General features: G+C 29.3%; 1 protein-coding gene across 1 annotated transcript; it reads right to left on the reverse strand.

Moving 5' to 3' along the window:
• Positions 1–2,994: 2,994 nt before the first annotated feature.
• Positions 2,995–7,402, reverse strand: LOC100782892 (pectinesterase 2). Its single transcript, XM_003516980.5, has 2 exons — positions 6,196–7,402; positions 2,995–3,926 (listed from the first exon to the last, which is right to left on the reverse strand). The coding sequence occupies exons 1-2, from the start codon at positions 7,058–7,060 to the stop codon at positions 3,244–3,246; spliced, it is 1,548 nt and encodes a 515-aa protein (XP_003517028.1). The 5' UTR covers positions 7,061–7,402; the 3' UTR covers positions 2,995–3,243.
• Between the last annotated feature and the right edge of the window lie 3,747 nt (positions 7,403–11,149).

Below are 11,149 nucleotides of genomic sequence, written 5' to 3' on the forward strand. Positions count from 1 at the left end.
CAATTTTTTTCCCAATAACTACTTAATAGTTTCTAACATTTTTTAGTGTTTTTTAAAATATTAATTTTTAGCTTTTGGTTTTCTTTTTATATATATTTTTATTTTTATTGTCGATATATTTATCAAAATTTTAAATTACATTTTTTAAATATAAATTATTGTTTTATTATTTTGATCATTTTACACTTTTTAATTAATTTTACTGAACACTTATAATTTAATAAGTCAATTTTTCACCTTATAGCTACAGGTTATCAGCTTTCTGTAGTCCCTAGCTTTCTAGCTTTTAGCAAATTTTTTAGCTTCTAACTAACTTTTGCTGAAAGTTGAAAATTATCTTATTGAATCACATGTGCTTGGTAAAATTATAGATTGAAATAGCTGAAAAAATATAAAATTACACAAAGGATAAAAATAATAAAATTTATCTTAAATAAAAATATTAAAAGGGAAATATAATAAATATTTAAGGACAAAAAGGAATAAATATAAAAAAAATTAGAAGACAAAAGCTAGCGCTTTTAAAAATGATAACTCAAGTAATGTTTTAAAAAACTTTAGAAACTAGTAAAAAAACTCATTTACTAAATAATTAAACAAGTTTTTTTCACTAGCTTTCTAGCTTTTAGCAAACTTTTTAACTTCTAACTAACTTTTGTGGAAGCTGAAAAACTAGCTAATAGCTAAAAGCTAAAAAACTATTTTATTGAATTACAAGTGCTTGTTAAATTATATGTTGAAATAGCTGGAAAAAATATAAAATTACACAAAAGATAAAAATAATAAAATTTTATCTTAAATAAAAAAGATTAAAATTGAAATATAATAAATATTTAAGGACAAAAAGAAATAAATATAAAAAAATTAGAAGTCAGAAGTGAGTGCTTTTAAAAAACGATACCTCAAGTAGTGTTTCAAAAAAACGTTAGAAATTACTAAAAAAAATTTATTTACCAAACAATTAAATAAGTTTTTTCGCTAGTTAAAAAAATAGAAACTAACTCAAATGCCTTGTCAAACATACTCATAGCCATAATATTATAAAACTCAAGTGGTATACACATAATATTTATAACGCTAAAGTAATATAAATATTGCGATTTGGTTTGATTTAAAAATACCAACTAGAAATCGAACCAAATTAACCGATCAATTTTAGTATAAAATCATACAAAAACTTTCAAGTTGATTCGATTTTTAATTTTTTTAACTATTTTTTTATTTTTATTTTAAATTGATTTAGATTTAAACATCCAAATTGTTGTACCCTAAATCATCATTGGTATCATTGTTTTTTATATATTATCCCTTTATATATTATTATGTTTTTTACGATAATATTATTATTGTTAATGTGTATAAGATACTACTTTCATTTCTTTTTAATTATCAGATTTTTGGAGAATTTTCGTTTTTTTATTTGATATTTGTAAAATTTAAGATCACATGATTCGCATCAATTATATTTTTACTTTTTTATCTTTAATTAATTTACACCTACATTTATTTTGGAATAAAAAGAGAAAGAAATGAAATAAGAAACTTCACAACTATTTTATTATAATTAAGACAATTTATTATATTCTTTTGGTCTTTATAAAACAACCTTCAATGACAGATAAAAAGGAATGGAGGTAGTATTAGTAAGTGATTTTTTTCGTAAATATTATTTTTATTGTTTATTTTGTCGTATTATTTCTTTTATTGTTTCTTTTCATACCAATTATTATTAGTATTTTTTTATGAAAAATATATAAACTGTTTATAAATAAGAAGTAAATTGGTATCTCGTGGAATAAGGAAAATTAAACTAGTACACTTATATATGTGGGGTCATATCTCTTGAATGTATTACGGAAAATATAATTCAGTGTCCCACTGCATATGCCTGCCCCTTCTCTCTTTTAAAAGTTCACTTGACTTTCATGGTATCTAATTTCTGTGCTACAAATTTAAATATCGATTTATTTATTTATTCAGGATAAGTATCGATTCTTAAAAGTTTGCTTAGATCGACTATGACATTGACAAACTTTGCACCTTCAATTGGCCAATGATGTGATACATGGACTAACACGAAATTTCCAAGCCATTAGACATATCCAAATTCCAACCCTCACGTAAATCAAGTCAAGATAATGAAATTAATTCTATAAAATTTATAAAAAAAAATAATAATTTATCACTCTCTCCATCCCATACTAATTATCATATAAAAAATATTTCATAAATTATTATTGTTTTAATTTTTTAATGTAATTTTTTCACTTAAATTTCTTATAATATTAATAATATGGATAATAAAATTTAAAAATAAACTAATGATAATAATATTAATTTTAAAAAATTATTATTCTTTTTCATCTATTTATTATTTTTTTTAGTATGTTAGAAATACACATGACAATCATAATAAAAATGAGGGAGTAATATTTAAATGATGAGTTGTAAAAAAAAAAAAAGAAACGGTGAGCAAATAATGGACAAAATTTACTCATTATATAGAAAGACTAATTTTAGTTCCTAGAATTAATTTCATGATAGATATTTTTTATAATAAACAATTTCTATTGAAGATTTATTCGAGGATTTGATTTTTCAAAATGAAGATAAGAATAAAATGTATTTATAATTTTATTAAAAAATTAATAGTAGAAAAATGAAAATATTGATAACATAAAAATACATATATAATAAAATTTACAACTAATTAAAATGTTAATTGCTGATTATTAATTAATGATTATTAAGTATTGCACTTCATCTCTTAAGTGTATTTTCGTCATTTTAAAAGAGTTAAGTCTTTAATTTTTTGGATATATATATATATATATAAATTATATTTTAAAAATTATTTTTATTAAAATTAATTCTATCAAAATTTAGCACAAATAAGAACTGAAGAAAAAAATAATTCCGTGGCCAAATGTGAGAATCTTGCAACTTAAATGGATTCAAAATAGAGAAAATAGACAAATAAGAGTGACAAAAACCTTCAAATGAAACTTTCAACTTTTAATCTTTGATTCTATAGACAAATACAATTCCACCACCAATACCAATTCTTTAAATCAAGTAACAATATAAACACCAATACAATTTTGTAGGCCATACCAACTTATTTGCCCTTGCCTTATTCACTAGTGCGGCCAAGATATACATTGGGAAAAATAATAATTTAACATGAATGAATACAAGAAAACTAATCACAAAGTGTACCAACTTCTAATCAACAAGCAATATTCAAAGCCCTGAGGTGAAAGGGACACCAGAGCTAGGTATCCAATTGTTACCAGCAATAAAGTTGCCAACAGTGAAAGGTGAGGCCTGAGAAGCACTAGTGAGAACATGGTAACCCTTCCAAGTAACCCTATTGGCAGTGTTGGAACCTGGACCAGTGTTTGCATATTCAGCATAGTACAAAGTGTCTAGGGCAAAGTTGCCATCCCATTCCATCCAACCAGCAGGGTTGATCAAGCTATCAAGATAGGTTTTCATGAACACGGTTCTTGAGTACTTTTGCCAGGGTCTCCCTAGGTATGACTTAACTGAACTAGGGTTGAAGCCCGAGGCACCTGTGACCTTGGAGTTGTGGATGATGATTCCTGTGTTTTGGTTAGGGTCAGTTCTGCCTTGAGCTGTGACTGTGATGGTTCTCTGTGGAGGGGTTCTTGCATAGATGTTGCAGTTTTGCAAGACTGCAGCAGCATTGCCAAAGATGAAATCCACTGTGCCATAGATGTCACATGCTTTATAGAATTGCCTCTCTGAATGAACATATAGTGTGTCTTGGAAACCCTCAAAGCTACATCTGTAAAATACTGAGAGATCTGAGCCAGAACGGAATGCCACAGCTTGGTGATTTGCTGCTCCTGCAGTGTTCCTGAATGTGATGTCTTGAGCAATGAATCCATCACCCACGGCAGCTGAAAAAAATAGTTGAATTAAAGAACAGATAATTACTCGAGTTCAATTTTTATGCATTGTAAATATAATTTTTTTTTTCATATCAATCAATCAAACATCAAAATAATATGATTTTTAAGATATTTATTATAAATATTAATAAATTTATTATACATAATAATTTATAATTACACATCACTCTAATATCTTTTTACATTCAGTTTATAGGCTATTTTCTTCAATTTCTGTAATTTTTTTATTTTTATAAAATCTCAAACTATTCAAGATATTGTTTTGTAGTCTAATTTTTATGTTCTGGCTTATATATATATATTCATATATTCAACCAATTACAAATGTCCCTATCCAAATGCCGTACCAACTAATTTTGTCTACTTTTGAATTGTTCAATTTATTATTAATTAGTAATGACATCATACTATAGTCTAATCTAGCTTCAGCACTACATGGAACTTTAGAATATATCAAAGTGGGTACCATGCTTTTGATTAGGAATCAAAGATGATGAATGCAATTTTTTTAGAATGGTCCATGAAAGAAATATACAATAATCTAGAAGGCATTTATCTGTCCTTTCTGCATGCCTCACGCCTCCATATTAGTTTTTTTACTACTGAAAGTCAAATTTAATCGCTCCCCTGTTCGCCATAACCTCACCAACTTAAGCTTTCTTAACTTAACTTTATAAGACAAGTGTTGTGTGTGCCCCTTCTATTTTAAAGGACACCAATTCAATTCATCCACGTAAATTAACTCTTGAACTAAACCTGCAGCTAACGAACGTTATATTTTCTAAATTTCAATAGGAAAACAGCACATAAGTGTCTTTTTTTGACTTGCAACCGATAAAATATATAGTCCCCCTTTGTTACCCCATTCATGTATGATGAATTTCTTTCATCGAATGGACAACATTTAATTAATTAGAAACATGTAGAGATCGAGACATGAAATTTTGACAAAAAAACTCAACCACTAATGTAATATATATGTGTGTGTGATTTTTACCATGAAAATAAAATAGAAAAACATCTAATTCTAGCTTTATATTATCAACTTAATAAGGATCACGGGTTGGGCTCCGCGATCAACTCAAGCACTAATCAAGGCAATATGGAGCTTTTATTAAATTAATTAAGGTACCGTGGTAAGTGGTAACGTCCAATTAATAATACAAATTGCTTTTGTTTTTTTGTAACATAATACAAATTGCTTTAATACATGTCGTCGAAGCAAAAAATAAAGATATAAATATATATTTGAATGAAATCATAATGGCATCGATCTGTTATTTTTTTTTTATTATATAAATCTCCTTTTGTCTGTATCTACAAAAAACTATTTTGTCGACTATTTATATATGGTAAGTACACAACTATACTTAGAATCAATATAAAATTATTTGGGTTCAACGTGTAGCTATATTAATTAGAGTGGTTATATCCTTCACCGACAAGTGTGCACTGAGTCGTGATTTTTTTCGCTCTATAAGTATTAAAAAATAGTTTTTTTTAATCTTTCTTTTCCCTATCAAATAAAGGGGAATAAAGTTAAAATGACATGAACCAAATATTACTTCTATGAATTAATTGTTATTTGTTAAAATCACACACACACAAGTATAATATTATTTTAGCTAGCTTCCCGGTCAGGGAAATCGCCAATGAATTGAGAGAGAGAAAACATAACAAAATTAATTTGGCTGTAAAAGAATTTAATTTACTAAATGTATTGATAACTTTTATACTGTCATTTTAATTACATATTATTATATATGATATTTTTTTACTCTATAATAACCACTTTAAAAATTATGTGTAAGAAGATTTTTGATTGATTACATACCAGTATAAACATATTTATCTTAACGATATATAAAAATTAAACTCACAGTAAACTAAACAACAATAAAATAAAAATTATAACACATACTTTTTTATTGCTGTAAACTATTCTGACTAATCCTAAGCTTGAAAAGTAACAGAATATTTAAATAAAGGAAAGTTTTTCTTCTACCCCAAGTTTTGTGATGTTAATAAATTTACACTGTTGATTTTTATTTAACCATAATTAACAAAGCGTACGTATGATCTTGACTCATGAACCAGTAACATCTCATAATAAGTTATAACGAATTAATGAAACATTAAATAGATCTATGTATCACCATTAACTTCTAAACCATCCTTAAATAGTGTATATAGTATTTGTTGAGTAAGCAAATAAAGTTAGAGGAAAAAAAATATGATCATATATTAATTTGCTTACCAACAGTGGCAGAACGGAAGGTTGTTGTGCCTCCTCCAACACTTTTGCTACCTGTGATTATAGTCTTTCCAATACCATCTCCAACCAGCATTATATTATTTCCTTTTACCTCAACTTGTTCATTGTACACCCCACTCTTCACATATATCACATACCTTCCACTACTACTCTTTGGAGCAGCATCAACAGCAGCTTTCACCGTTGTGTACTTTCCAGAACCATCTTTTGCAACCACCACATTAGCATTAGAAGCTACTGAAGAAGATTGCAACAACTTTCTATCACCTGGCTTCACCCATGTTGGAAACCCTTCTTTGTAACTTGGTGGTTTGTATTGGTAAGGACCCTTATTGAGGGAAAGGGTGTTGCTTAGTAACTTTGTGACATTATTGGACATCAAGGGTAGGACATAGTCTGGGACACCAAGTTCATAGAATCCGTTTTTGCATGTTTCTAGGTTTGTGAGGGCTGTGCTGAGCCATGTTTGTGTGTCGGTTTCGTTGCACTTGGTGTTAGGGTTAATGGTTTTGTTTAGTCTTTGGATGGTGTACTCGTAGAGTTGAAGGCAATCTGCCCATGCAGCTTTTTCATGGACATTGCGGCACTTTGGGCCTAGGGCATGGGTGTTAAGTTCACTCCTTTGTGCTCTCTCTAGGGCTAGCTGAAGGGAAACTTTGAGGAAATCGGATTTGCTTTTGATGGGTTTGTTGAAGGCATGGTTGGTCAAGTAGTACTCACATGGCTGAGGGTAAGGGGTTTGGTTGCACCATGATTGGATATCTTTGAATGAGTAAGAGGAAGCAATGGAGGAGAATAGAAAGGGAGCAAGTAGAAGGGTCATTAGGAAGGGAAATGGTGGTGCCATAGTGAGGGCTAGCCTATGGCCAAAAGAGGTTTTTTTGGGGTTTAGAATTATGGGAGGGTGGAGAGAAAAGTACTAAAGAGGTTTATTTGAGGTTTGGTTTTTTGAGGATGGGTGTGGGGTTCATGTCCTAAACTTGGTGCTTTAAATAGAGGGACGGAAGGGGTGGTTTGAAGGACGATTATGGATGTTAAGTTGTAAACTAGGGACTGCTCACCATGTCTTACTTTTCCAAATCACTTTGTCGATCGGATTTGCTCTATATTTTCATGCACGTTTGTTAGTTCATTTGTGTAACCACTTTTGCAATTTATTAATATATCATAATATTTAATTGGGTTCCTATAAAAAGAATACATTTAAGTGGGTAGCAATATTTTAGAAAAATTTGGGGAAAAAATGAATAAAGGATAATATATGTATCTAACTTTGACCATACCAATATGCTGACTTGTCCCAACGGCGGCAATAATCATCCAATAAAACGCGTTATAGTTATAGTATGTCTATTTTTTGCATAATCATCAATCCGCATACATATTCATATTTTATATCTTATGCTACGTCAATTATTTCTTACTAGTTTAACTTTAGTTTCTAGCTTACTAAATGAATAAGCTTGCCAATTTTTTGCTAAATTGTTCTGGCCACAGGTAGGCAAACTGTTTTTGATTTGTACTTTGTCAACGAGAATTGGCCTGCGGGTCGCAGCCTGATACACACTACAACAAAAGACAGTACTTAGTTCTAAAATAGGAGGAAATTGACCCTTTGGTATCAGCAATTCCACCATTTGTATTTCTCTTGGTTACGCATGACATATGTGATATGTCTAGATTGACAGGAAAATACAGTATTAAGGAGATTTTTCTTACTAATTTCCTGTTACACGATGTTGTTTGGCAACATTAATTTTCTTTGAGGAATTATATATATATTAGAAAATTTCAAAGATCATGTGTGTACGCACAAGTTAGTTTCTGATAAACAAAACCAAATTCTATTGATTAATTCATACAAAGAATATATACTGAAAAAACAAGCAAAGTTAATTACTATGAATGAATGTAATTATAAAAAAATAAATATGTGATCATAATATTTTGTATAAGGCAGGAATGATACCGTTGAAATTCCTCTCCTTAATTGATGAAGAATCATAAACAAACAAGTTGTAATTAATTGTTGTATATTAAGAATTGTAACTCTTGAAAACTACCACTTCACTAAAGAATGCATTTGGACGGTAGACAATAAATAATTACTTTCTCACGAAGAAATTGCATTCCTTCATGAATAGTATTTTTTCTTTAGCGCTTATACTTGTGAAGTAGTGATGCAATCATCATTCTATTCTATTGTATTCCATTTCGTTCCACTCCATCCCATCCATTCTGGAAATCACTTTGAGAGAAAGAGAAAGAGAAAGTGATGGAGTGAAAGAGTTCTTGTTTTCCTCTTTGAGAGATAAAAAAAAGTTGTGCTTTCACCATACTTAGTAAGAATTGATCAGAGATAACTATCCAAGGAAAATGTCATTCTTTGCGTGATCCTTGTGAGAAAGAAATACAAGTTTTGTAATCTTACTTTTCATAGTAAAGATATATTTTGGTTGGACAAGTCCCTTGGTTTTTCTTTGCTCACATTGAGAAGATTTTAAATTTCCACATAAAATTCTGGTGTTATTTTCTTTACTCCCTCTACTTATGTTTGCTTTTGTAGAATCTCTATTTTGCATTCATAGATGATGAAATTTGATATATGTTAATTCCCAACAGTGATACCAAAGCTTTTTTGCTTAATACAACTTTTAGTCTATGTATTAACCGTGAAAATTGTCAATAGGTTTTCAAAAATATTTTATACTTCTAAGAAGTTAATTTTCACTAGTGTTTCTATTAACAAATAAATGTTTAAGTGTGAGACATAAAATTCATTTTCGATTGTAAGTTTTTTTTAGTCAAATAATCAATTGTAGTTTTCATCTTAAAAAAATTGCCTAAGTATTGATTAAAACAGTGATAATAATTTATATAGTAATATCCATTGTAACAATTTTTATAGAAAGATTTTTTCGATAATAATAACATTGATGATAAATTTAGTCATACATATTATAACTAGTAATAATTTTGATAATAATAAACAATGGGGATTGGATAAAAACACAATTTAGAGAAGAAATAGAGATTGCCAAAAGTAAAGGTTTCAAGAAGAAATGAAGATTGGATAGATGTAAAGTTTAGAGAAGAAATGAGGATTGGAAAAAGTTAAGGGTTCAGAGAAATACAAAAAAGTAAACGAAAGAAAATTTTATTAAAAGTGGGATGAATGCATACATTGTGACCTTCGAATCAAGAGCCATTTTTGTGTAAGGCGTTGTTGGTGTATGAGGATTTGAGTGGTAGTGATTCAATCCAACGAAAAATGATTGTTAGAGGTCTTATTTATAGACTTCTAATAATAACGACCGGATTATATGATTTCGACATGTGTATAGATATATTTCTAACTACTTAGAACTAATGGCACCTAGAGTCTTCGAGTAATCCTTTATTGCCAACCATTGTAACTTCTGTTTTAAAATCAAATTCACACTTCTTGTGTGAGGTTCCATTTCCATGCACGTGGTACTTTTATCGAAATATCTTCATTAAAACAATAACTTTCAACTATGTAAGACAACATTGAAACTCATGTTCTTGAAACGGTTTTTTTTAGATGCACACCTCCTCATCGAAAATGAACTTGATTTCTCATAACTTAATTTTTTTCTCAAACAGAGATAACACTACTAACTCAATATGGATGAATTTTTCGCTCATGAAGGAGGTATGTTCAAACTAACTAGAAATAATTATTTGCATTGAAAAGTTAATGAGATGGAATATCATTGCTACTTTAGCATTCTTATGATCCAAAAGGCTGAAAAAGATTGGAGCTTCTAAATCACAAAATTGTTGCTATGATTTAGGAATATATTGATAAAAGTTTGTTCAAGCATGTATTGACTTACATGAGTTATGGACAAAACATGAATCCATGATTCAAAAGAAGATTTCTAGGAACAAAGTTCTTCCTACCAGAAAATTGGTGAAGTTGGATTGCTCATATGATCATAATTTGATTGGGCACTTGACACCTTTAGGAGAGTTGTCAATAAATTAATGAAGGTAATATAAAGGTAAAAAAAATACATAAGAAAGGAGATTAAATTGTGACCCAAATAGTATTTCAATTGCCTCTCCAACTACTAACCCTAAGTATTCTTTTGAACAAACCTCTTCAGGCTCCACCTATATTACATAATTAAGGTATATATGGGCAAAGGTTCACTAACCATCTAAAGATGTTTAATAGATGAATAGAAACAGTCAATTTCTAGTCTAGAGGACTCACAACTATATTTCTTAAGATATATAAGATTTTACAAGAAATAACACAGAGCTTAACATATGACTTTTTTTTTATATAAAAGCTAGAATGATATTGGGCGTTTTTTTTCCAAAATCTCTACATATCTTTTTTTAGAGAGAAGTCTTTTGTTGATATATAGACCTTTTGCAAAAACTAGTCATTATGATCTTGTAGGTGATTGTTCTAAGAGCTTTTGCACACAACTTTGTCTTCGTCTAATTTTCTTCATGCAAATGAGAGAAATCTCTTCATGTAGCATTTAATGCAGTAATAAATCCATGTCACCAACTTGATACTCTGAAGTGATAAAGCATACAACTTGCATGTCTTCCTCTTTTGTATTGGGCAACTTGTTTTAGAGGTCAAAATTGCTTTTGTGTCAAGAAGTACAACTTCTTTCTCTTTAATGTGTAAAGCATGTCTTTTTAGGAGTAGTAGGTAGCCTCTTTTCTTGATTCTAGCAAAACTCATTGATCCCTAAGTGGTATCACACTTATTCCTTTTTCTTTATCGACAAATGTTAATGTTGTTAGTTTTTATTAGTGGGAGAGATTCGAACCCATGATCTTTTGATGCAATCCTACCCCCTAAGGGTATTGGATAAAAAACTCCAAGAGGATTAGGCTAGAGCTATTAAAGAAGGCCCTGGAGTTCTCATGAACCTAAGGATAGATT

Source organism: Glycine max, chromosome 1 (assembly GCF_000004515.6).
Source record: "Glycine max cultivar Williams 82 chromosome 1, Glycine_max_v4.0, whole genome shotgun sequence".
NCBI lineage: Eukaryota > Viridiplantae > Streptophyta > Magnoliopsida > Fabales > Fabaceae > Glycine > Glycine max.

What these genes read in the sequence shown, in the direction of transcription:
- LOC100782892 (XM_003516980.5), bottom strand. Translation starts at nt 7,060, where the DNA reads ATGGCACCACCATTTCCCTTCCTAATGACCCTTCTACTTGCTCCCTTT. An exon ending in CTTCCGTTCTGCCACTGTTG is followed by an intron (nt 3,927 to 6,195) that starts GTAAGCAAATTA and finishes TATTTTTTTCAG; the next exon opens with CTGCCGTGGGTGATGGATTC.